At 36.0% G+C, this 24,137-nt stretch overlaps 3 protein-coding genes across 13 annotated transcripts; 2 read left to right on the forward strand and 1 right to left on the reverse strand.

The window, feature by feature from the left end:
* The first annotated feature begins 2,534 nt into the window (after window positions 1-2,534).
* On the forward strand, window positions 2,535-9,631 carry LOC104596818 (hypersensitive-induced response protein-like protein 1). Of its 7 annotated transcripts, none has more exons than XM_010258123.3 (6): window positions 2,535-3,003; window positions 5,937-6,133; window positions 6,756-6,876; window positions 7,544-7,635; window positions 7,756-7,852; window positions 8,976-9,631. In XM_010258123.3, exons 2-6 carry the CDS (start codon window positions 5,945-5,947, stop codon window positions 9,335-9,337), a joined length of 861 nt encoding a protein of 286 aa, XP_010256425.1. In that variant the 5' UTR covers window positions 2,535-3,003; window positions 5,937-5,944; the 3' UTR covers window positions 9,338-9,631. The 7 variants fall into 7 exon arrangements, with proteins under 7 accessions (XP_010256425.1, XP_088757080.1, XP_088757081.1 ...); XM_088900954.1 differs by having other exon boundaries at window positions 2,998-3,104; XM_088900955.1 differs by lacking the exon at window positions 2,535-3,003 and adding an exon at window positions 3,024-3,119.
* A 1,846-nt stretch (window positions 9,632-11,477) lies between these two features.
* Window positions 11,478-15,597, forward strand: LOC104596823 (hypersensitive-induced reaction 1 protein). 5 transcript variants are annotated; one of them, XM_010258145.3, is made up of 8 exons: window positions 11,508-11,607; window positions 12,007-12,127; window positions 12,319-12,403; window positions 13,172-13,365; window positions 14,348-14,468; window positions 14,582-14,673; window positions 14,753-14,849; window positions 14,943-15,597. In XM_010258145.3, exons 4-8 carry the CDS (start codon window positions 13,177-13,179, stop codon window positions 15,302-15,304), a joined length of 861 nt encoding a protein of 286 aa, XP_010256447.1. In that variant the 5' UTR covers window positions 11,508-11,607; window positions 12,007-12,127; window positions 12,319-12,403; window positions 13,172-13,176; the 3' UTR covers window positions 15,305-15,597. The 5 variants fall into 5 exon arrangements, with proteins under 5 accessions (XP_010256438.1, XP_019053459.1, XP_019053461.1 ...); XM_088900865.1 differs by having other exon boundaries at window positions 13,176-13,365; XM_010258136.3 differs by lacking the exon at window positions 12,007-12,127 and having other exon boundaries at window positions 11,478-11,607.
* Window positions 15,598-16,178: 581 nt separating this feature from the next.
* LOC104596835 (mitochondrial outer membrane protein porin of 36 kDa-like) lies at window positions 16,179-21,172 on the reverse strand. Its single transcript, XM_010258156.3, has 6 exons — window positions 20,817-21,172; window positions 20,649-20,716; window positions 19,725-19,835; window positions 18,183-18,269; window positions 17,264-17,472; window positions 16,179-16,646 (listed from the first exon to the last, which is right to left on the reverse strand). The coding sequence occupies exons 1-6, from the start codon at window positions 20,863-20,865 to the stop codon at window positions 16,340-16,342; spliced, it is 831 nt and encodes a 276-aa protein (XP_010256458.1). The 5' UTR covers window positions 20,866-21,172; the 3' UTR covers window positions 16,179-16,339.
* Between the last annotated feature and the right edge of the window lie 2,965 nt (window positions 21,173-24,137).

Below are 24,137 nucleotides of genomic sequence, written 5' to 3' on the forward strand. Positions count from 1 at the left end.
AAAGGCAAACTCCACGTAAGCTGATAAGGCTTATCCAGGTCCATCCGAATCGGGCAAGGAGAAGATGAATTCCGTTGACATGGTGATGTGATCACGAGGAGATCAAAGACAGTTGACTTGCTTCTGGATAGAGGTTACGTGGCATCTCAGTAGATCGGTGCATATAGTTGAGCTATTTGAGCCTCGGTCTAACTGGGTGACCCGAGGTGACTAGGATAATTGGGGTCACCAAGGCCGTTGAGGTGTCACCTCATCATTCTGTCACTCCACATGCCATCACATCATTTGACGGGCCAAATTACCCCTCATCACTACTCTCATATCCTCCCTGTTGCTTGTCCACCGAAAATTGTGGACGTTCCTCTCATTGTCTCTAACCCAACGATCTCAATTCTCGACCAGATACTAAGAGTTCTCATTAAAAACAACTTCAGAATCTCTTTGGTCAGGGAGGGAAATGCGGGTATGAATATGGTCGTTGACGAATTCTTTGGGTTCTTCTGGAAAGTTGCCTAGGATCTAGCATTATTTTCTCTTTCTCTGTCTGCATCTCTGGTTCTGATCCCTCATAACTGTGGATGGGGAAGATTTCATGAGTCTCTTCATTGATGGCAAGGTGGAGTTGTATATTGAAACTATGAGGAGTATGGGCATTTTGCGGAGTGCCCCAACGAATAGAAGCGTTTTCATGATCTAGTGAGGTTTATGTGGGTGTGGTAGATAAGGAAAATTAGATGATACACAAAAGGGCATTTATATCCTTTTACGTGCCAGTCAATAATTGGTTAAAGGCAGGGATTAAAATGACACGTTTTAAACATTTAGGTACTGGATTTACACATTTTAAAGTTTACGGACTAAAGTGACACAAGGCACAAAGTAAAGGGTACTAATCTGTAATTTCCCTAGTATTTAATGTGGTGCAATATTTTAATCCTTTGTGTAACCATGTGATTCTGGTCAGATTTACAATCAGCATGAAATATAGTCTAAGAAGGATGAGGTTAAAGACCCAGGTGAGATTTGTAGAGTATGCTTAGCTATAGAGTGTGCAACACAATTACTTTTAATCGATGAACCCAATGATTGAGCAGTTTGGGATTCTTGAGAAGAGTAGTTTGCACTTTGCAACCTGCATTTAGGTTTGATGCGCTAAGAAGGAGAGGTGGACATCTCCAATAGACAAGAAATAACAATCTTTACAATCCCCTTCGAAAATAAAGGAGGAAGAACCAACTTCAAATGCCAAAAGCACTCCCATAGACAAACTCAGCTTGAGCTTTTTAACCACAGATGTTCGGTCCACTTTAATAGCTTTCCCGAAACAGAATGCGCCTTTGTGGTCTCTTAAAACTACACCAATAACACCATGAGAGGAATCCGGATATCCTGCCCACAAGAACTCTGCCCACATTTATCCACAACACACTACCCCCATGAATTGGAAACATCTCCCCCTGCATAATACTATGCAGAGGTTGAGATGTTCTCCATGTGTGGCTGCGATAAATGTGGGCAAGATATCCAGACTCTTATGAGAGTGGGATAAAACTGCATCAAAATTAACTTTCAGCATACCAACAAGTGGCTTAATCTACAACTCCTAGGAAGTGAGGTATTAATGATGGGAGTGGAAATGTGAGCCCATGTAGAGGATAGACTAAGGCTGCATTTGTTTTCGATGTAAATGAGAATTGGGGTAAATTTTACACTTAGATTCAATTTTGTTCACATTTATTTTTGGTGGAAGTTTTACATTGAAAATCGATGTAAAGATCAAGGTTCAAAGTATTGATACGTATCGGTGAAAGTTTTTCACAACAGTTCACTCTTTAAGCCGATCAATGTACTTTTTAACTGATATACTTTTACATTGATAATACTTCCTCAATCTAAGCTTATGGTAGCAACTTGTAATGGGTTAAAAGGCTTATAGTGAGATTTCCAGATGTGCTACAGAATAATGGACCCTTAGATAAAAAAGAAAGAATACCAAAACAATGGATTAAAAAAGGGTTCGACTATGACATAGAAAAAAGATATGGTATGGGAAAAACAATTGACCAATAAATTGAAATCACAAACGTCATAGTAAATAAGGTGTTATTTATCAAAATTCATGAGAAAAAAAAGTTAAAAAAAAATTCTCAAAAAAAATATTTAAAAATTCCTTATTTTCTATCAAGGGTTCGACTATCATATGAAAAAGATATGATATTTGAAAATTTTTTGACCAATCAACTAGAATCATAAACGTGATAACCAATCAAATGTTATTTATCAAAATTCATGGGTGAATTTTAATTGATCAAAACTTTTCCCATACCATATCTTTTCCGCATCATAGATTTTCCCTTCTATCAAACCAAACATACTTGAATCTCCTCGTAGTAAAACCTCTGTTCACACTACATCCAACCGCATATCTAAAATATCTAATTTATAGGAGATATTCCAGTTGTGTAGCTGGATGCCATGCTTGCAGACTATGAACTGAGTATCCTTTTGGAGACTGAGAATTTGAATTGATAACTACAGTATATTGCTGGCCACGTTCTTCCAGCGCCAGCGGCACATTGGAAATATTGGCGATATAAAGTATAAGAGAATATGTGGTCGGATGAACGTGGCCAGGCGAATTCACATCGGCGCCCTACAGGCTACAGCACATCCCAACTATATATTGAAAACATCTATCGATGACGAAATATTCACGGTGAGATGTGCATATCGGACGGCTGTAGAACGCTGATGTGATTTTTTAGGCTAAATGATAGCGTGGCCCACGCCCACTGCTTTCTTAAAACATAAACGACAAAAATAATGTAAACAGGGAGTCAACCCATCTGTTGCTCGGAAAGAACGGCCTGGCCGGAAATGGAAACTCTGCTTCGTACTGTCTTGTCTTCATTTTAATTTTCCTTTTTACAGGCAGATCAGCTGCTAGCTTCCGCCTTCCTGAAATGATACGCCTCTCACTCTTCCTCTGCTTTTAATCGAGAGGTGAAAATTCTTCATAGTTTCTCATCGCGATTATTATTATGTTATTTCGTTGCAAGGTTTAGTTGTTTAGTTGTAAAACTGTAGACTCTCCTCCCTGCAATGTAATCCATAGTTAGGTTATTGTTTCGCCTTAATTTTGCGTTGTTCTTTATAGACTATAATTTCTTTTGGTGATTTTTGGTTAGGTAAATCAGACAGGAATAGGCGTTCGAAAGAGATGCTATAAGATTTTTTTTTTTCTTATAGAATTGTTAAGTATCATGACTTTTAGAGAATTTTGTTTGCCTGTCTCCCCCTTTTCTTCCATTTTTATTTCCATTTGGGTAGCCAGATGCAGTATCATCATGCATCATCTCTGAAACTGCTTGAATTTTGGAATTCAGGTTGCTTTCTTGTTTGCCTAGGAAGTTACTTTTGCTGATGAAGTTTCAGAATCTTATGGGACCTTGCTTTAAACGGAATGATTTTTGGGAATGTGGATAGACTGTTTCGTTCTATATCTTGATTTTACTTTTGCTTTTAGTTACAATTTTAGAATTGTGCAGATTCGGTAAATGAATCGTTTCCTTTCTTTAATTGAATATCAGAAACAACTGATAAAGTGAAGTGAATTGCCCGGTTGATTACCATAGCATGGAAGTCATGATCTCAGTTGGTATTTCATATTTGTTTATTTCATGATGTGTCTGTCTTATCGTATGTTATCAAACAAATTTCAAGTGGTTAGTGGCACGAGCTTTGAAAGCTATTCCAAATAGGAAAACTCTGTTTCCAACTTATTGTTATCATTGAAAAGTTAATAGTAGCATACTACTTGAACCTTAAAACTCTCTTTTCTATTTTCTCAATTGCTTTTCCCGATGGTAATTGTGTTCTTGTGAACTCTGTGTTTGAGGCTAGAAGGGTTTGCCTACCTCTTGCTGATGCAATCTGGTAAGTAATATAATATTATGCTGAGAACAGGAGGAAGTTTGAGCATATGTTTACTTCACCAGTCAATCAGATAGGTAAGGGACCTTGTACTGGCCAGATGTTAACCTCCTTACTCCAGATCAACTCTATCCGTTGAAAACTTCAATTTGCAAGCAAAAGAATTGGAAATGGATATGTTTAGCTTATTACCCAAGGTCCATTGGTCTTAAAACTAACACCATTGATAGATGTCTTTGAGGACAACATGTGAATATAACAATCAAAAGGTCAACCAGAGACATCTATGACTTGGGAATTTTGAGAAAACTGAGTCTATGTGGTATAATTGGTTTAATGTCAATGGATTGGTTAATGGTTATGCTAACATCTTTTACCTCACTTGTATCTATATCATTAGGTTTCCACTCCTCTAGGTTTCAGGGCCCTAACCATAGTTTTTATTATAACTTTAATTTATGATCTTTATTAAATATCAAATTCTCTCTCATTTTGGACTTTCTGATATTAAATTCCATTATGACTTGGTCTAGTTTTCCCGGTTACCTTTATACTTATTATTGTTTCCCTAGTTGGGAATCCTAACATTGTAATAATCCATCAGCAAAAACTACTTGGTGCAGTTGTTTCTATTGTTTTTTTTTTCCTTATAGAATACCCCCATCGTTTAAAACCTCCATAATATATTTTTTCTTCAATAGTTTCCATCACCTCATTTGAAGGTGCATGCTACATTGATGTTTGTGTGCTTGCTACCAATGTAAGTGATGAACAACCTACTCTCTGTCTTTTTCTCTCTGAAGGAGGTTTGCTAGTTGTATTCCTGAGTAATAATGGTTATATGATGCAACTTACTTTTTTTTCTTTCTTGGCAAAAGGAGATCATTGCTTGTATTCCTTTTTCCAACATTTGGTAAATTATTGCCTTGAAATAATCATACTCTCAACCTAACTCAATTCAACAAAGCCTTAATCCTAACTACTTGGGTCAGGTTACATTTACTGTCTTGCCATAGAACTTTATTGAACTAAACAGGCACCACATGATATTATAAAATCTAGTTGCTTTTGGATGGTAATCTTTTTATCTGAACAGTTTCTTTTTTTAAGATGTTTTCAATCTGATTATAACTTACTGAACCATTTCAAATGAAACTACCATAGACAAGCAGTTCCTCATGGTCTCAAACTATTGTCTCTACCTTAATTTAAAATTTTAGTAAAGTTCAAATCTGTATCTGAATTTTGTTCATTTCAATCAGCACCAAATAACCATCAGATTGAAAAGTATATTCCTGCATTTGAATGATTTAGAGCTTTATATAATGGAATTTATTTGATTTATGGGCCCAATACACCTTTAGTCTCAGAACCGTAACACCCAAAACCATGCTGGAATGTTTTCTGGAACTTTCAGTTAGTAAGCATTTTTGGTTCACAATTTTCCATTTTTTTTACTTCAAATTGGTTAAATGTATGTAGGCAAGTTATTAATCTTTTAGTTCAGCTTGTACCAGAAAATATGGCTTGAGTTTCAAGTTTTGTAGTTATGAGTCTAATAATCCGACGTCTAACTTTCAAGATAAAAAAACCCAGCTGAAACTGCTGAGTGGGATAAATAGAATTTTGTGGAAGAGGTTAGACAGGTGGTACCCTATGCCTCAAATATGGCTGTCATCTTTGATTCAGAGACTCACTTAGCTATATGAGTCCTAAAATATATGAAAGCAACTACAGATTTAAAAATTACAGAACATACTAGGACAATATTTAGATGATATGATTTGTAGTGATTTTTTTTTGTTGTTACATGTTTATTTACCTTTGAAGGAGCATATTTGTAGAGTGTATGTGTATTTTTTTTCTTGGATGCATCCCATCAGGAGAATTACATGACTCCTGCCAGTGGGATATGACAAATTAAGAATTTAATTGATGATGCATTTTGGATAGTTTTTCTGTTTTGTCTTAAATGATCTTCACAGATGTCATTCTACTTGCAGAAATAAAAATGGGTCAAGCACTTTGCTGTATTCAAGTGGATCAGTCAACAGTGGCCATTAGGGAAACGTTTGGGAAGTTTGATGATGTGCTTGATCCTGGATGTCATTGCTTGCCTTGGTTTCTAGGAAGCCAATTAGCTGGCCATCTTTCATTGCGTGTACAACAACTTGACGTTCGTTGTGAAACTAAAACTAAGGTATCTGCTTTTGTTGTCCCTATTTCCTCAAATGATTACATTCTTGTCTTCTATTGTATTGTTTCTGAAGCACTATTACCATGCTATCTGATTGATCAAGATTCAAATTTATTAAATATTTCAAGAATGATTAAAGCTAAACCAAAGAAAGCTACTTGAAAATAGGGAGGTGAAAGATATTGGTGAACCAATTATCTTCTTCTGAATTCTTAGCATATCCGTCATTAAATATTATACGGAAAATCCAACTCCATTTAGCATAGCAGCAAGAAGGAGCAAGAACAATAAACTGAAACCATCACAAAAGTTTACCTGCATGCATCTGTCTAATTATCTTTACTTACTTGGGTAATGGCACTCACTTGAGATAAAAATGATTTTAGAATAACTACAGTCATAGTTCTCTATGCACTATCTTTTACTTGGATGATGATAATATGAGTTAAACTGATATATGGCATGGCTCAGAGAGCATTTTTAGTTTATATATGTCACTTATTTTGTTGTCAATACTGCCAATGTGTTTTATGTACTTGTTCCAGAATAAAGAATTTTTATTTCTACATTTATGTTTGAATGGTGCAATTGTAGATTCTGATCAATTGTATTACACTTTTTTAAGGATAATGTCTTTGTCACTGTGGTCGCATCTATTCAATACCGTGCCTTGACAGAAAAGGCAGCTGATGCTTTCTATAAGCTCAGTAATACCAGAGCGCAGATCCAAGCATATGTTTTTGATGGTATGAATGTAAAATTCTAAGGTTTTTTATTTTTAATTGTTAGCGGTTGGTTCCATTGTTGCTACAATTATACTTTATGTATCCATTCTTAGAAAGTGCATGTTGTATGCTATGTTACTTGAACAAATTGGAGAAGAAGATATGCTGAGCTTTACATGATAGGGAGAAGAATTTTGAATCTTTTGATACTTGAGAATACATTCTCTTGTTTCTTCCTTCTTGTGGTTATATTGAGATTATCAGGTAAAATTGATCTTTCAGTCACTTAACAGAGTTTCTCACTAGTGCATGGTACACAAACCTGATCTAGGGGAAGGGGGATCCTGAGGATACTCATTGTCTAAAAGTAACATGACATAGGCACATTCTGGACTCTTGACATCCAGCTCTTTCTGCATTATCTGTATGCCACATAACAAAGACTTGACTGTAAAAGACTTCATGTCATCATACTATCTTGAAATAACTTAATTTCACTTAAACTTCTTGGACCTCAAAGGTTGTTTTTGATCAGTGTCTGTTAATCCTTTTGCTTTTGTCACTCATACTTCATTTCTTAGTACAACACAATTATATCCAGTCAACTTTAAAAAATTAGTCTTAGTTAGCATGTTCATGAGTATTAGCATCCATTGGAAACTAATCTACCGGTCTTACTGTTCTTCAGTTATCAGGGCCAGTGTGCCCAAGTTGGACCTTGATTCCACCTTTGAGCAGAAGAATGAAATAGCAAAAGCAGTTGAAGAGGAGCTCGAGAAGGTAATTTTTTAAAGTATAATTATATATATTAAAATTTCAACAGGTTTTCCTTTGAGACCTATCTTGATTGCTCATCCAAGTTTTATTTTGTTCTTTTCTATTATTTTATGGATGCAACAGGCCATGTCAGCATATGGTTATGAGATTGTCCAGACTCTTATTGTGGATATCGAGCCAGATGAGCATGTGAAGAGAGCAATGAATGAGATAAATGCAGGTAATTGTTTGTGCCCTTTGCATAGCTAGAATTTAAAGTATCTTTTCTTTTCAGGTACATCCAGAGTGGAGATAGAATTGAATTCTACTTCCATCTCTATTATGAAAAATTCAAATAACTAACCCCTAGGAATTTCAAGATCCACATAAACCTAGAATTGAATGCCCAATATCTCCATTTTTTACTTATTTATTCTGCTCCACCCTTAAGTCATGGCAGAATTAGTAGTTTTCTTCACTTAGTCTCTCGATTCTGCCCTCCCAAAATCCATTTCAATCCTGACCCAGGGAGAGCCTAAGTTCCCATTCTATATTTACTTTAGTGGAATTTCCGAGTCCATATAGTGAAGGGGCTTTAACCTTTTTTATTTGAAAGAGGAAGAAAACTAGTAAGTTTCACAGGTTTAGCTTATTTTTTATAGAAAAACATTTCATACATGGAGATAGAGCTAATGTGGAAACCAGCACTATACATATACATAATCCAGATATCCCCTCTCAGATTGACATTATATTTTCCGCAACCTGTTGACATGGCTGGAAAGTAGGCATAAGAGAAGGATAAAATGTATGCCTAACATTTCCCAATTTTTATGTTCCATTAAACTGATTGGCAAATATTTGAAAGATATAGAAGGGATTAAATGATTAGAGAGTCCATACTCACTTCTGGACCATACAAGTCAATGGTGTTCGATATTTATGAGAACCACATTAATACCAATTATTCTCAATTCAACTTTCATGCATGTTCCAATACAAGATTATTACCAACTATTCATACGAGATCTCCTGGAGCCAATAATAAACGTAAATATGTTAATTTAAAGGATAATGGGGTAGCCGAGGCTACTCAGTTTCTGTACTAATTCTCATATCATTTTTCTTAATAAAATCACCTTTGCTGATAAAAAAAATATGTTAATTATGAAACCTTCATGCATGCTAGGGTAGAAAAAACATTCTTTGGATCTTCTTCTACATAAATAACATAGTGAGTGTCTTTTGCTTGTTTCACGTGAATGGCCAGCATCTTTCATGTTCACAAGCATAGAAGTGTTGAATACTTTGTATCATGGATTGTATCAAATGATTTTTGGTTATAACTCTTAATTTGTTAATAGCTGCAAGACTGAGGGTGGCAGCAAATGAAAAGGCCGAAGCAGAGAAGATATTGCAGATCAAGAGAGCTGAGGGGGAAGCAGAATCCAAGTACCTGGCAGGGCTTGGCATAGCTCGGCAGCGCCAGGCCATTGTGGATGGATTGAGGGATAGTGTTCTTGCTTTCTCTACAAATGTGCCCGGGACAACAGCAAAGGATGTGATGGACATGGTGCTAGTGACTCAGTACTTCGACACAATGAAGGAAATTGGTGCATCATCAAAGTCCTCATCTGTTTTTATTCCACATGGACCCGGTGCTGTGAGAGACATTGCGACCCAAATAAGGGATGGCCTCCTTCAGGCCAACACAACCGAGCTCTAGGATATCTGAGTGTGATGTACAAATTAGTCGAAGGCTTTCCAACCCATATTCTTTCTCCTTTTGTTGTGCATAGTTTATTGGTATTGTAGGAGATGATAAGTAGTGTTTGCCTGTTCTGCTTCGCTTTGTTTTGTATTAAAGTATTGGTGGCATATTATGATTCCCTAATTGTCACACTATTCATATTTGGGCATAGATGTTAGACAACATGTATCTAAACACAATTTTATGTTAAACTTGTATGCTTTTAAATTTATGCATATTAATAATGGACTTATGTGTCTTTTGGGTCTATATCTAAGCAATTTTTATTAACTATCTTGAGTATAGATTTTTATCATCTAAGTGTTTACATTTATCCATCTCAAAATTTTTCTCTTCCATATGTATTGTTTCTTGATTGACAAACATTTCACAACATTGTTGATCTCACAGCTGTTTTCCTATTAGAACTTTACTGCCATAAAAGAGCATTTTCCAAAATTGCTAATTATCATTTTTTTTTTAAGTTTCTAAATAAATGTTTCTCCTCTCCGTTCAATGGTTCAAAAAAATTTGGATAAGCTTTAAGATTTGTGATTTCAAAGCACAAACATATTTCGGGATTTGATCCCAAGTCTCCGCTACTAACTACTAACAGCAAACCTTACCAGTTGGCACGTTCACTTTAGAATTTAGATGATAATGTTTTAAGAGCAACTCTTAGTCTCTTACCAACAGTTCAAAACACTTTTTTTAACTTCTTTAGCTTAACCAAATAAAGTCTTTATTTTCTAAAGCTTAGTAGTTAGTTCTAATTAGGGGTGCTAACCAAGCCGTGGGGCATTTTTTGTAATCAAACCAGTAGTACTGGTTTTTTAGAAAATCGATAACCGAAATTAAATCAAAATATATCGGTTAACTGTCGGTTTTTCAGTTTTTAATTTTTTATGATATAAATTATAAAAATATATAATAACAAGTTATAATATTATATTTTAAATAATAAATAATATATCATATATCATATATTATAAATATATAATGCATATTTATTAATTTATAATATATAAAATATATAGAAATATATATATATTGATCGGTTTGATTAACTGCCGGTTTTCAATATTGATTAATTGAAACCGAATCAATATCTTCGGTTTTTTAAAAATACCAAACCAAAACTGAATCAATTGATTTGGTTAACCAATTTTTCAGTTTGATTTCGATGGATTCAATTTCTGTCAATTTGGTTTTTTAGTTTTTTTTTCTCACCCCTAATTCTAATGGGATAAAACAAGAAAAGGACAGGCAAGTATCAAAATATTATGTCATGAACTATTTAGGATTGAGTTTGGAAATTTGGAATCCCGTTATTTCAGTGGTGACCAAACCCTTTATCCGGCGAGATATTTTCCAATATGCAGCCAACCACCCTGATCTCTATCCAAAACAAATTGGTTTACCATTGAGTGGATACTATTTTATTTGCTTTTCTTTCTTCTAAGAATTGATTTGATAGAGACAGACTACAAATGTTTGGTGGTTGCAACTTGCAAGTGGAATATATCCCGAACCCGAACCCGATCCAGTCAATGGATGTGCGTGCGTGCGTGCATAAATGCATCAGAGTCCGTATAGTATTTATACAAATATTTTTTAAAAGTACTTATTTTAATAATTATTTAAAGCGCCGAATCATTTATTAAATTTTTAAGCATTTATTATGATGGAAATATTTGATAAACTACTTTCCCCGTAAATGTTAGTGTTTATATTGATACAAATAATAATTTTAATTATTACTTCATTCATACATAATGAAAAACTCCACATTACGACAACTGAATCACCATGTGATCCCGGCTCTTGAAATTATTTCGCATAATCGAGAATACGGTCGATCACAACGAATCAAATGACATACCGTGCAATTTCTTTTTGTTTTTGTATCCACCGCCGTCGTCGAATGGAAAAAAAAGGAAGCAAAATAAAAGGAGAGAGAGAGACTTTACAGTGATCGGATGGTTAGAATTACTTAATCATGTGATTCTTTAATAGCCTTGATTTGACATTTTCTACCAACGGTTCAGATTGATTCAGACACCTCGTAATATATTACTAATTCCCAGTTACCCACTGTTTTTGTATGTAATCCGGTGTACCGGAAGATGTTTTGCTTTGCTATACGGAAAATTAAAACAGGGAGTAATAAAAGGAGGAGAGCAATAAGAGTGAAAGGAAAAGACGAAGAAACTCGATTTTTTGCTTTCGACCACCAGGAGGAGCAGGTAAATCTCTCTCTCTCTCTCTCGTTATTTTCGATGTATATTCTTTGAAATTGTAGTTGTGGATTTTTTTGAGACTGACGAGAGGGATCATAAGACGGCAATTACATACAGACTAATTTGATTTTTCTAGGATTTTTCCTATCCAGACTTTGTACTTGTCCTTTGATGTCTTGTTGACAAATCATAAACGGCAATAACCTTCCTCCTCGGATCCGAGAAAGAATCTTGAGCTCTCTGGATTTTTGTTCTTGTTTCTTGCTTCTTTCTTCTTTCTTCTAGTATACGATATAGATTATGTGCTGTTTTAATATTATAATTCTATTATTTAAGAGTATATTTATACGATGCTATTGACTTTTCTTATGTAAATAAGATATAGTAATTTCAAATATTGTTCAGGTATGATTTCTGGTGGGGATTTTACAGTTAAACTTCCTTAGCCTCTCCGCTAAGAACACAAGATCAAGGGGTCGTGAGAACAGCTCAAATAGCTCAGACTTAATTTTGACACCCATTCGTAGTATGTACTTGATTCGTTGTTGGAATTTGGAAGAATCGAAAAATCAAATCTAGACGAGTATTACTAACAATGGTTATAAATAGTAATGGTAAAAAATGAGCGAGTAGAATAAACTAATTCAACTGGCGGGAGAACACATACTCTCTTTGCGTCTCTTTCTCTCACTTGGGTGTATATATTGTCTTGTTCAGGTTGTCCTTCCAGAGTACCTGGCTTTTATTTCTTCTCTTGATCCCTTGTTTTCGTTGGTTGAGCCTTGAGATAGATTGTGCTCATGTAAGTTTTTCTGTCCCTTGCTTTCCCACTTATTTGGTGTATGTCTATTGCTTTTTTGAATTAAACATGGAAGATTGGTGGTTTCCTGGTATAAACTCTGGATGGCTTTTATTATATTATTTTTTTTTTCAGTTTATGGTTGAAAGCTGTTTCTATCTTACCAATGGTTTTCGAATTATAGTGATAGAAGTTCAGATTTGAACCCAATTCAACCTATAAAAGAGATTGTGTTTAGAAACTCTTAACTCACTCAAAAAAATTGAGTGGATGGTGTTGGTTTCGGTGCATTTCCAATAAATTCCTAAAGTAGCCTGAAATCATTGCAATGTTATAGGCGCTTCTACCCCGCAAAATACCTTTTCTTTGTGTGCTGATACTTCTTCTAACTGTTGTTGCGTGTAGCATATAGTATTTGTTGGACGCTAATAATGGGGACATCGCCTTTCATGAGCATTATTTAATATTTATTTTTATGTTCTTTTCTTGTTTTCGTTCTTTTTCCTGTTTTCCTGAATATGGCTTTTTTTGAACCAAACCAGAATCTATTACTAAAACGTATTTCTCATTTGTTTGTGATTTTTCTTTTTTCATTTATTATAGATGATCAATCTATGTAGAATACTGCACAATATATACTTTTAAACATATCAGAACAGAACATTGAAAACATGGATTTTTTTTTCTTTAGAAAGCATGGACAATAATCTCTTTAGATTGTTTTCTGACTTTCTTTTAAATTGTTGATATGAACAATTTTGGTCATACTAGACAGCATGGGTAATCTTTTTTGCTGTATACAAGTTGACCAATCAACAGTAGCTATCAAGGAAAGATTTGGAAAATTTGAAGAAGTACTTGAGCCTGGATGCCATTGTTTGCCTTGGTTTCTTGGAAGTCAGCTAGCTGGACATCTCTCTCTTCGGTTGCAGCAGTTGGATGTGAAGTGTGAGACAAAGACAAAGGTCTGTCCATTCTGTTAATTTGGATACCTCTCAGTTATAAGCGGTGACCTCTTTTATGTGATTTTACCCAAACTTTGCTCTGCTCTGCAACTTGGATCCATTTCTACATGCTAGCTCTATTTGATCTTCATGGAGAGTGAGTTTATCCCACTATCCATACAAGGATACATATCATATTTTAATCCACACCCATCTCAGGTAAATTGTGAATTGTTGGCCATGCACTCTATAGTCTAGCTTATAAGCCCCACCTACTGAACTCCACAAACTTGGTTTAGCTTACTTATGAGTGACGTCTAGGAATAAGTAGAATTCTTTTAGATGTTCATGCTAGAATTTACGGAGCTAAGAGCACAGTATTTTGCTTTTTGATTTGCATGTTATGGTTATGTGCTCTCCATCTCCCCTCCAAAGCATGGATAGAGGGCAACCTCCTTAGGAATCTCTAAGATGATTGATCTTGTGATGACTCTAGGTCTGATAGGTTCCGTCATGTTTGTCTTTAGTTCCCTAATATGACCAGGATCTACTACCAGTATCTTTGTACTATTTTCTACTTGGCTGGAACTCATGATACAAGGAGACCATGCATACTTCATGTCAAGAAAAGTTTACAATGTTCCAAACTAGAATACGATGTATACAAGGAGACCATGCATACATTGGTGTTGTATTATGTCAGATTTCAAACATTAGGAAAAATTTAGTCTCCAACATGTCCACTGATGTCCTTGGCAAATCTAGGTAACATGGGTGCAACCTTCTGGTCTTCTTATTTTATGTTCAATTTCCTGACATTTATACTATGTTTGATTTCCTGCTTATTGGTTTCAATTTGTCATTGTTTTAACAAGATATGAATTTAACACTTACTTCTGCTATGGTATTCCGGATGTAAATTGTGCCTTTGTGGCTGCACGGAGATATTTGGTCTTTTTTCCAATGAGATTTTTGGTCTTTACTTTTGTCATCCATCCTTCAGGACAATGTATTTGTCAATGTTGTGGCATCTATACAATACCGTGCCCTGGCTAATAAGGCAAATGATGCTTTCTACAAACTAAGCAATACAAGAACCCAAATTCAGGCCTATGTTTTTGATGGTATGAACCAAAATCTTGAAACTGGATTCATAAATATATATTTACTTGCATTTGATCCTAGTTACCCTTGATTTGGTAGTTATGAACCTGTCTTGGTGTTTACACATTTTCAGTCATCAGAGCAACTGTACCAAAGCTCAATCTGGATGATGTTTTTGAGCAGAAGAATGAAATTGCAAAGGCTGTGGAAGAAGAACTTGAAAAGGTAATACCGTAACATCATACTGGTTAGTTTAAGCAGCATATATAAACTCAACTAACCTATCCCCCACCACCTTCTCTAGGCTATGTCTGCTTATGGGTATCAGATCGTACAAACATTAATTGTTGACATAGAACCTGATGAGCATGTGAAGCGAGCAATGAATGAAATAAACGCTGGTAAGAAAGTGATTCTCTTTTGCAAACTTTTACAGGACTGAATCTCCCGTCACCCATAAGATCTTTTTTTCTGATTTGCGCTATTTTCTTTAGCTGCTAGGTTAAGGGTGGCAGCTAATGAAAAGGCAGAGGCAGAGAAAATTATACAAATCAAACGTGCTGAGGGCGAAGCCGAGTCCAAGTACCTATCTGGATTGGGTATTGCTCGTCAACGTCAGGCAATAGTGGATGGTCTAAGAGACAGTGTGCTGGGATTCTCAGTCAATGTCCCAGGAACCACTGCAAAGGATGTTATGGATATGGTTCTTGTCACACAATATTTTGACACCATGAAGGAGATTGGTGCTGCCTCTAAATCCTCTGCAGTTTTCATCCCCCATGGACCTGGGGCAGTTCGTGATGTTGCCACCCAGATCAGAGATGGACTATTGCAGGCGTCTTCCCACCATCAATGAGATGGGCTTTTGTTTACGGATTGTTTATACTAGTTTGTCTTGAAGAATTGTTCTTGGTCTTATGGAGTCGTGCCCATTGGTCTTCAAATATTTAGGTTGGTATATATGTCTACTGTAACCAGGTTTTCATAGAATATGTTTTTGTTTTCTTTTCATGATTGGTATTGCTTTTGTTGTGAGAAACATACTGTTTGCCGCGTTTCAGTCCTGAATCTTCCGATTCACCTTACCGGTCCGTTTACAATAGTGTATGTGTGAACTCAAACAAATTTACACTTTTAGCGGTTTTATCAGATCGGACCATCACGATTCACGACCACGAATGTCTCCACCAATGCAACTGATGACAGAACAACCATTTCGAAACGGATGGTTCATCCATGTTTCAATTGATCGCGCTGAAGGATTATTTCCTATTTCTTCTCACTTTTGGTTCGAACATTTAAATTATTTATTGTTCTATATTTTGATGGCGAAGGGAGAATTGCTTGCGGGTTTTTGGGAATAGGATCGCCGTTTGGAATGACGAGTTAAGGAACCGCAATCGCTAGGTGGAAAAATTGAAACTCCCTATTCGTTCAAAATGAACTGGCAATTGGGGTACGACACAAGCTCATTTGGAATGCATTGCACAGTGCACACCTCACAAGATGATACGATACGTAATAAATTTCTTACAATGGAGGGATTCTTTTTTGAATCGGGTGAAAAAGCAGCATTCATTGAAATGAAACAATTTTCGAAAGTAAACTACCTGCTAACGCGCAAGTATGTATTCTTCCAAAAAGAAACATGGGAAGATGGAACGTGAATGAAGATTATGCAGTTCATGCCACTGGCTAGAATTATTTTTACAACCCACAACACCACCAAGTAAGAAGGAAGCCGAGTAAAACCATGGAATAGAATAAAAGTCAGTAGATGAAAAACAGACCCACTTTGTTCTGTTCCTACCTAACTTATTGCGTTCCACCAAGGTGGGGAGGGAGCCCTTCTTCCCCTCGACCTCGAGAAGCAAAAAAACAGTTGATTCATTTAGGGCTTGAGAGCCAAAGCCAATCCAACCTTTGCACTCTTCTCAATGGCTCGTGTGTCCACTTCTCCGGATATGGTTAAAAGTGACTTGGGCCGCCACTCATGCTGGATGAGTGCACTAGCCTTTCCATAGTTGTTCAGCCGAGCCTTAACGGTGGTCAAGGGATCCAATGCATGCTGAGTACCAAAGGTGAGGGTGTTGTCATTGCTAGAGAATGTACGAGTCAGCTCTGCACCAACTGCCGTGTGGGTCAAGGGGCTCACGATGTGGTAATAGGAAGCAGTCAGGGTATCACCCTTGTCGTTCCTGAAAAATCAAATCACAAATCAATCACATCAAAAAACATATCTTCATTGCCAATCATCATCATCATCAAGGAAAAAGAAGTTCTACCATTCAATGTAAGGTTTGCAGGAATGTATGAAGTTTAACACCCACTACCATTCTACCAAGAACATTCTTGGTCAATAAAGCATGAACTAGCGGTTAGTTTAAAATGGACAGCCAAATAGAAGACTTTCAAAAGAAAATCTGGCATACCAACTAAATTCTACATTGCAACAGGAATACTAGCGGTTAGTTTGACAATGTCCAAAGAAATAAACACCTAATTTCCTCGTATCACACGGCAAATACACCAAGAATGATCATTTTAAAGTAGGGGAATCGGGTAATTTCGGTAGTTGGGCTATATTTCCTATGGGCTCAAACCAGCTTGTATATGAAACCCTTCATATACAAAGCCTTATTCAGACTATATGGGGTTGGCTACATGAATCTTGTTTCACCATTCAGTATATATGTATGGGGTAAACTAAAAATGACAATTTTTAGTCCAGCTTTAAAACAGGTATAAGTTTCATAATCAGCAGCAAAATAAAGATAGGAAGAGAGAAACAGAAAATACAAAGTAAAATGCTCACAAGGTCAAAGAAGCAATGAGATCAGCATTGGATAAGCTAGCACCAGCATTGAATTTCGTAAAGTTCCCACTTGCAGTGTCAAAGGAAAGATCAGTCCCAACGGAGGCAGCACTTGTTCCAACCACACCCGAGAAGTTAACTATAGGATTTGCAGTTAATCCAATGCTAGCACTGATACCTGCGTAGTCATGCAAGTACTGGAGCTCTGCCTGTTTAACAACCACAAACTTCAAATGTAAATCATACTGCAGCCTCAAAAAGTTCTAAACATCATAATATGAACTACATAGATAGAAATACGACACAAAAAATCACAAAAGCATATTAAAACATTACAACTTGTTAATAACTTGTATAATTACATGACATTAAAGTGAAGGAATAACAGAATTCCGCATTTTTTTATTAATCTATTTACATGACATTAAAGTCAAAATGAACTATTATGAAACTCAAAGCTGTGTTTCATAGAAAATTTTAAACAGATCTCAGAAGTAAACAACAGTTACACAATTAGAGTTATTTAACAATTAGTCATTCTTCTGTTAAATACTAGTAAGCTTTCCCAATGTGAGACATTATCACGAGAACATATCAATGTCTGACATAAATTCATTTGTGTTTGTGTGCATGCATGTGTTCCCACTGTGCCCATGTACATGGGGCTTGTACCAGTACCCACCATTTTCAGGCAGTATCTTACATCTAACATCTTTTTAATAACATGGCCTGTAAAATGAAAATGACTCTAAAGCTCCTATGATTTTATAGTTCTTGATCAAGTGACCATTTTTTCTTTTATAGGATCCAAAATATTTATCCCTCATAGCTCATGCATAGAAATGTTATAGACACACACACCCCTCACGACATGGCATTTTTAAATATCTGTAGTAATAAAGGACAAAGAATTCCTCACCTTGCCAGATCTTTGATCAGGGACTTTAAAGCTCAATATAGTCTTTAGTCCGGGTGCAGGTTCATCAACAGTGATAGTTGTAAAGACCTGGAAACATTATCAAGGAAAAGAAAGTGGCAGTTCAACCAACTGATCACTTATCATCAATAGTTACAATCCAACTCCCCTTCTTGATATTGCATGTAACATCCAAAACCTAAGAGCCTTTGTTTAAAATAATAATTTGCATCTTTGATATTAAAAAAAGGTAAAAAACATAAACTAGTTTATTTAATCAGAGATGCTGGTGTGGTAATGCCTCATTGAAACATTTCCACTTCCATATGATGTAAATGAACACTGGACAATAGTGAATGGATAACAGCAATTTTAACAAGAAACTTTAACAGAAGCTCATTTTCACAGAAACCCAGTTTTCAGCTTCATATTTTACTTCTTAATTCTAATTAATCAATTAAGTTCTTAGCACAAGAATAAAACCCAAATTTACTTTACAGCATCTCTCCAACCTAAATTCCTCTGCCATGGACACCAATAATCATGATTTTCAGTTTAGGCAGTAAGAGGTTAGCAAGTCCATGCTTAAAATCTGACACCCACATAAAGAGTCAGGAAGTTGGAAGGCATCAAAGAGATCCAACTAGGCAAAAGAATTACTAAAATGAACCATTCACATAGACCTCAAATTCCTGAAGACTGAAATTGGGTTGTAGAAACCAGATGGTTAGAATCATCTCATACATAGTCTCTTACTAGTCTGTTATAAAAGTTACAAATCATCAATATGCCAAGCAGAATAGGAATCCATAACCACAACTTCCAAAGTTTTTCTAGCATAATGAACAATATCTGAGTCCAGGACATAGTTGTCAAGGCGACACCTAGGCAGGCGCCCTTGGAGTCTCGCCTCACCTAATCACCAAGCAGTTTTCTATAGCGTGTTGTAACAAACTTTTATGTTCTTAATTTTTTAAGGTTATAATTATAAAACAGAGATTTTTAAACTAAAATATTCATTTAGTGTGTTTATATACTAATTTCTTTTTGTTATTTTCTTATTTGTTAGGGTTTAATCAACACAAACATTGCTAAATGCTGTATTGAACCCTCAAAGACTTCAAAACCTGAACCAATAAGTAAGAAAGAACATAAAATGTTGTCCAATCAGCACATTTTCTCTTCTTTTCCTATAACAGAAATAGGGGATCAGCCCCTATATTTTTCGAATTTTCTTTTCTTTCTTCTTTTTCTTCTCATGAATATGCTGGAATATGTTGATTTTCTATACTTTTCTAATGAAAATTATGGATATTTATTTAGGAAATATGAATATGGAACCTAGGGAACTACCCTAGAATACTTGTTTTTACTTAAAAAAAAAATCCATTGCCTAGGTGACTAGGTACCCCCCTGTCGCCTAGCCTCACCCTGACACCTTGAAAACTATGGTCCAGGATATGATAGTTAACGAGGAATGACATTTAACATAGTTGTCCAAAATAAGAACAGATTTATTAAAGGAGAAGTGCTTAAATGGATTACATTGGAGTTGGTGTCCACTTTGATGTCAGTCGTGATATTCTTGTTCTTCAGCTGAGTATTGATATCAGCCAAAAACAGCTCTCCTTTCTTTATTCCCGTTGAAGTAACAGCCTGAAATGAATATAAAAAGAAGAATACAGTAATACATAAACAAAATGTAGTTGATGGACATGATAACATTTAGGTCAGTTGACGCACATCATAAAGGGGGTTATTCTCCATATCAATAAAACAAAACAGTGACCATACCACCACGATATCATTGTATGAATACGTTGTGTGTTATATGGGAAACACAAATAAATCTCCTAAAAACAGTACCAAAATAAGATATTCTTTCCCTCTGTAGACAAAGCACACACAAGAACCAATCCCATAGAGAAATCAGCAATTAAAACTTTTAACCAAGTGAAAAGCACATGTGCTATGGAATCAATTGCGAAAGGGCTTACAAGTCAATCTAGAATCCTGCCAGAAAATGCCTCATAAATACAACAGATATTGCCATACATTGCAGAAACACCAAAAAGCGTGTATTGTAATATTTACATCACAATATATCAAGTAAAAAGATTAACAATTCAACAAAAATAATAATACGAAGTAGTCCACGTCATTGATCCACTGACTGAATATTACAAAACCACATCAGGACTTGGGTACAGGCATACAAGCAAATCATATCCTAGAAAGCATGATAATGTAGTAACGTTATATGGAAAGCCATATACAAAAAAACAGAAAGAAGAAAAAACAGTAATGTACATAAATATTGCAATTTTTTAGAGGTTACTAATCTGAAAACGATCTTTATTTCCAGAAGCATTTGGATTAGAGAAAAACTTGCATGGATCAGTCACACAACCGCATAAATCAAAAGGAATAAAAATAAATTAAAAGGACAAAACATATAGAGAAACTCACAACTCCAGTGGAAGTATAGGTAGTAAGTGTGAACTTGTGGTCGCTCTGGTAATCCTTGTAAAGAAGATCTACAAGCAAAACATACGAGAAAAACGAGAAATGAAATAATTGAAGAAATGAACTTGAAGCAGAGATTTTAAATGAGAAATGCAGGGAAGAGACAAGCACCTCTGGCCTTTTTGCCGATGTCGGAATAGAGACCAGGACCCTTCACCATGTTTTCTGCGATTAAGGGGAAAAAGAATACCAGAATAATAAGATAGGAAGAGAGACGGAGAAAGCAGAGCTGCAGAGAAACCTCTCGGTCGAGACAGACAGAGACAGTGGAAGGGAAAATTAAAAGGAAAACCCTAAGTTCGGCTTTTTTCTAAGGAAGGCCTGCAAGGCATTTTCTATAGAGTAAAAACCGTCCGATCGAGCGAGTCGAAGATACTCGCTCTTTCGACCGTTGATTTTCACTTTGGGAAATGGAAACCAGAAAGAGGAAAAGAAAAAGAAAATCGCATAACTGGTGAACGGGCTCGGTTTTCATCAAAGTTTCGGGAGATATTAATTTATCGGTAACTCGATTCAGAAGTGTTAAAAATATCGGGAAGGGATGGTGTGAATTTTGTGGAGGATAAACGAGGATGTCGACCTGGGCATCCGTCCACACATCGAGAATATCTCCCGTACCTGTATGCAAAATTAATCGGAGATGCTCCCAATGTGCGACTGGATGCGCCTGCTTTCAGATTTCAGACTGTGTGGAGAGTTTTTTGTTTGCAACTTCAATGGATCCCGTCCCGTCGCGTCGACCTGAGGCTAATCCTTAACCGTTGGTCAGGAACCTTCTCAATCGATGATTGTGCTAATGTGTTTCACTCACCGTTTTACTGGAATCTTTATATCCGTTCCCAATCCAACGGTTGATAATGTGGCGACGTGGCATATTAAGGTCAAAATTCAAACAGATTAAATAATTGCGGCCATCTGATTAAATTAACGATGGCCTTCTTCTCTGGCTCTGACATAACCCTACAAATGATCATGATGAACCATAAAGAGACAGTTCACACTGACACTTCACAGTTGGATTGAGTTGTCAACGAGATTCACACATGATGGGAGGAGGATTGAGAGTTGAAGGTTGAGAGGAGGGCCCACATTTTGGATGGCTGTGATTAGCTATTATGTCTTGTACATAGGCCGATATAGTTGATGGTGGTGGGTCCTGATTCCACATTTTGAATGTATCACGTGCTTCCAAGAGGACCGAAGAGAAAACATCGACAGTCGACTCGCATGAAAAATTCAGAACATCTCGCACTCGCAGCCGCAGCCCGCAGGTAGGCATGTTGATTATGTTGTGTTGTGAGCCTCGCAGGTATATTGGGCCCGTTTTAGATTGGGCCGTTTATGATCCCGACCCACTCCCAAGTTCCAAGTCAAACTCTACGTGATACGCGTATATAAGAGGATACTAACGCTTCATGGTTGGCCAGTTGGGTTGTTAATTTGTTATTTGTTAACTGTGACTTTGCCATGATCTCAAAGACTCAACCAGCACAAGGAATATTCCTATATTGCCTTCCCAATTAAAAAATATTTGAAATATATATATATATATATATATATATAAATAATAAAGTAAAAACATGTCACTTCATGGTCTCGTTTTTTTTTCTTAACCCAACCCATAACTCTCAGCCCCTCTTTATTTTAGCCTTCTTTGCTCCCTCATAAAGCCATCTCTCATCATTCCCTTCTTCCTCTCTCATTTCAACACCTCATCAAAGATTTATCAACCATTTATCGCCACGTCATTAGGGCTGTTAGTGTTTGGCCACCTCATTACACTGTCGTGAGGTGGACATTTTCCTTGATGAGCAACCTAAGGGTCTATTTGATTGCTGAGAAAATTGGACTGAGAAATGATGGGATGAGAAAAGGAAAATTTATTTTCTCAGTTAGTTGTAATGTGCTTGTTTGCTGAGAAAATCCACTTTCTAGTGTTTGTTTACTGAGAAAATTTTTGTGAGAAAACCTGTGCATGCATTCATAAAAGAAACTACTAGAAACTAAAATTGCTCTATTATTTGGACATATTGGTACATCAAAGAAGTTGCATTCAATAATATATTTCATTCAAAAAATCATACATACATCAATAAATCATTTGAATTTGTCTTTAACCTGTAATTAGTTCATCAATGCCAATAGTTCAACCTATTCATTCCATGTAGTCATAATCATCCATATACCAATAAATCCATTTGTGGTAAAATATAACAATTCATTCCACCTAATACAAGTAAATTGACCATCACAAAAAAAAGGGACAACAATCAAATTGCCAATGCATCCCCAAAAAATATACAAAATGGACGCAAAGGCTCAACCATCAAAACAAGTTTTTGTCATATATAATTAGTACCTAGTTTTTAATAAATGTGAGTTATAATAGTTTAAGTCTTTTATCCATCCCTTCAATATGGAGGCCCTAACTTCATTTGAAGCCATGCCTTCCTCAAATTTGGCTTCACTCCGTAAAATGTCATAACTCGACTTTCAGACTCAGCTAAGAAGTCATATGCTTTCATAAAAAATGCTATTGAACATCCTTCTAGGCTCATAACATCAGCATACACCTTTTCCTTGCTAAATAAACCAAACCCTCTCTCAACTACAGATACAAAGTTTCTCGAGATGTGTAGCAATGTCTTGCACTTGTTCAGCAACAATTGTAGCATATGACTTTCGTTTTCCTAAAACTCTTCCTTCTGCAAAACTACTTCCCTCCACCGGCTTTGCTTGAAGGTTAGGATCTCCACAATTCTTAGCCTCATCAATGTCATCAAACACATGCTCAACATTCGATGTTGCACTAGTGGTAGTTGCAGAAATTGCATCTTGCTTATTTAGCTCCTTGGCTATAAAGGCACCATTTCCAGTCACTTGATCATTTCCACATACCAATGCCAATTGGTCATAATTTGGAATGCTTTTTCGTCTAAACTGCTTTGCCTCTGGATGTGCCTGCTCATTTACCATGGGAGTTCCATAATAAGTCACATTTCATACTAATAAGTCATCTTTCATATAATTTGTAAACCAAGTGTTTAAAGTATAAGTGTTGTTAATCTATTTTACCTCAATATATGTAGCCCAAACATCAAGTGTTGCATCTATTGTCTTGGTTGAATCATTTCACGCAAAGCCACTTTGATTCAAAAGGTTTTTTAATATTACAAAATTCCGCTTGATTGTTTTCAGCCTATTTCGTATGTGTCTTGAGTACATTCAACTGAAAACTTAGTGCTAATAGCACGTGCCGCTGCAGTGTAAGTCGGTGATTTGAAACTTTTGTCAACCTTGTTTCCAAGGTTAACCTGCTCAGCAAGTGTGTCAATGAGTAAATTATCCATGTCCTGTGTCCAATTCATATTTGTTTTTCCAGTCTTGTTTTTAAGATGAGAGCTAGAAGAGTCCATTTTTGTTTCATGCCAA

The sequence above is a fragment of the Nelumbo nucifera genome, chromosome 3 (genome assembly GCF_055504915.1).
Source record: "Nelumbo nucifera cultivar China Antique chromosome 3, China Antique-T2T, whole genome shotgun sequence".
Classification (NCBI taxonomy): Eukaryota; Viridiplantae; Streptophyta; class Magnoliopsida; order Proteales; family Nelumbonaceae; genus Nelumbo; species Nelumbo nucifera.

Bases quoted from the DNA above. Each gene is read 5' to 3' on its own strand.
- LOC104596818 (XM_088900953.1), top strand. From the start codon at position 3,335: ATGCAGTATCATCATGCATCATCTCTGAAACTGCTTGAATTTTGGAAT. The intron at 6,877-7,543 runs GTATGAATGTAA...ACTGTTCTTCAG, and splicing joins CCAAGCATATGTTTTTGATG to TTATCAGGGCCAGTGTGCCC. The intron at 7,636-7,755 runs GTAATTTTTTAA...TGGATGCAACAG, and splicing joins TTGAAGAGGAGCTCGAGAAG to GCCATGTCAGCATATGGTTA.
- LOC104596823 (XM_010258136.3), top strand. From the start codon at position 13,177: ATGGGTAATCTTTTTTGCTGTATACAAGTTGACCAATCAACAGTAGCT. The intron at 14,469-14,581 runs GTATGAACCAAA...ACACATTTTCAG, and splicing joins TCAGGCCTATGTTTTTGATG to TCATCAGAGCAACTGTACCA. The intron at 14,674-14,752 runs GTAATACCGTAA...CACCTTCTCTAG, and splicing joins TGGAAGAAGAACTTGAAAAG to GCTATGTCTGCTTATGGGTA.
- LOC104596835 (XM_010258156.3), bottom strand. From the start codon at position 20,865: ATGGTGAAGGGTCCTGGTCTCTATTCCGACATCGGCAAAAAGGCCAGA. The intron at 20,717-20,816 runs GTGCTTGTCTCT...TTTTGCTTGTAG, and splicing joins CATCGGCAAAAAGGCCAGAG to ATCTTCTTTACAAGGATTAC. The intron at 17,473-18,182 runs GTGAGGAATTCT...GTTGTTAAACAG, and splicing joins CTGATCAAAGATCTGGCAAG to GCAGAGCTCCAGTACTTGCA.